This window comes from Sinocyclocheilus grahami, unplaced genomic scaffold (assembly GCF_001515645.1).
Source record: "Sinocyclocheilus grahami isolate Dianchi unplaced genomic scaffold, SAMN03320097.WGS_v1.1 scaffold295.1, whole genome shotgun sequence".
In the NCBI taxonomy this organism is placed as follows: Eukaryota; Metazoa; Chordata; class Actinopteri; order Cypriniformes; family Cyprinidae; genus Sinocyclocheilus; species Sinocyclocheilus grahami.
In genome coordinates this window covers 1013792-1014803 of record NW_015505474.1, presented here as the reverse complement: position 1 = coordinate 1014803, position 1012 = coordinate 1013792, and the positions used below count along the sequence as shown (strand labels likewise).

Sequence of the window (1012 nt, the reverse complement as noted above, 5' to 3'; positions counted from 1 at the left end):
CCCGTTAGTGTCCTCCTACTCTCCAGTTAATTGAGGGCTTCTGACTCGAGTGCCCCTTCACTACTCCAGACAGCTGACTGTTTACACACACACGAGGGGAAAATGGTACAGGACTCCTCTTACTGCCCATAAATAAAGGACAATATATTGTGCGCAAGGAAACTTCCTTAGTCTTGGGAGGAATACATGCCAGCATCAGGAGCAGAGTGTTCAATCACCCCGTAAACTATTTTCCTGTGTAAAGTGCCCCAAACTCTCCGATGGGATCCCTGTGGAAAAACGCGCAACTGTGAGACTCAACCATGGAACTTTTTAACGTCTTTTTAAAGTCATCTATCTGCATCTGGTGCTTATGTCTACTACCGCTGAAGTTGCTTGGGCAACTGGGTAAGTCAAAAACACGCTTATAGTACATACTAACGATGTTTAGGACGCATTTGGCACAACTACACCTTTTGCGCGCATTTAAAAGGCGATGGTTTCTGTATCGCGCTGCAGATTGCGCTATTGATGGAAATAAGGAGCCTATGTTTAGAAATTACTCATGCACCTTTTAAGCTTTGAAATGTTGAAATGCAATGCTTGCTCGTTTACTAAAGAATTTGCCATATTCCCAGAACAAAATTTAAAGATTCACAAACTTTGTGCACAAAAATGTTGCAAGTAGTTTTTTTCCCCATTATTTATGATGCTACTATATTTTATATTGCATGTATTATTGTTTTCATTGTATTTTGTTTTAAACTAACCTCATAACATCAGTTTAAAAGGGGGTTTTATGGGTTTTATTTTATTGTTCTTTATTATTTAGTTATCTATTTATTTTACTGCATTGTATTATTTGTGTTAATATGTAGGCTATTTTATTTAATCCTACTTTTATTTTAGCTCATAACATAGTTTAAAAGTTGTGCATAAGATTTTTGTCTGGCTGCGTCAGGAACATGGTGTTGAGATAAATGTGCTTTCAATCCGCAAGCCTTTGTTTTCATTAGTGCTCAATATCCAGGTT

The 1012-nt window shown here is 37.5% G+C and overlaps 1 protein-coding gene across 1 annotated transcript in view; it reads left to right on the top strand.

Annotated features, from left to right (window-relative positions):
* Positions 1 to 84: 84 nt before the first annotated feature.
* The window catches only part of LOC107600990 (von Willebrand factor D and EGF domain-containing protein), a 70526-nt gene continuing 69598 nt past the window's right edge, over positions 85 to 1012 (top strand). Inside the window, exon 1 of the mRNA XM_016292994.1 lies at positions 85 to 387. Within this exon, the coding sequence (XP_016148480.1) occupies positions 303 to 387 (85 nt within the window). The 5' untranslated portion in view covers positions 85 to 302. The remainder of the gene's footprint in view (positions 388 to 1012) is intronic.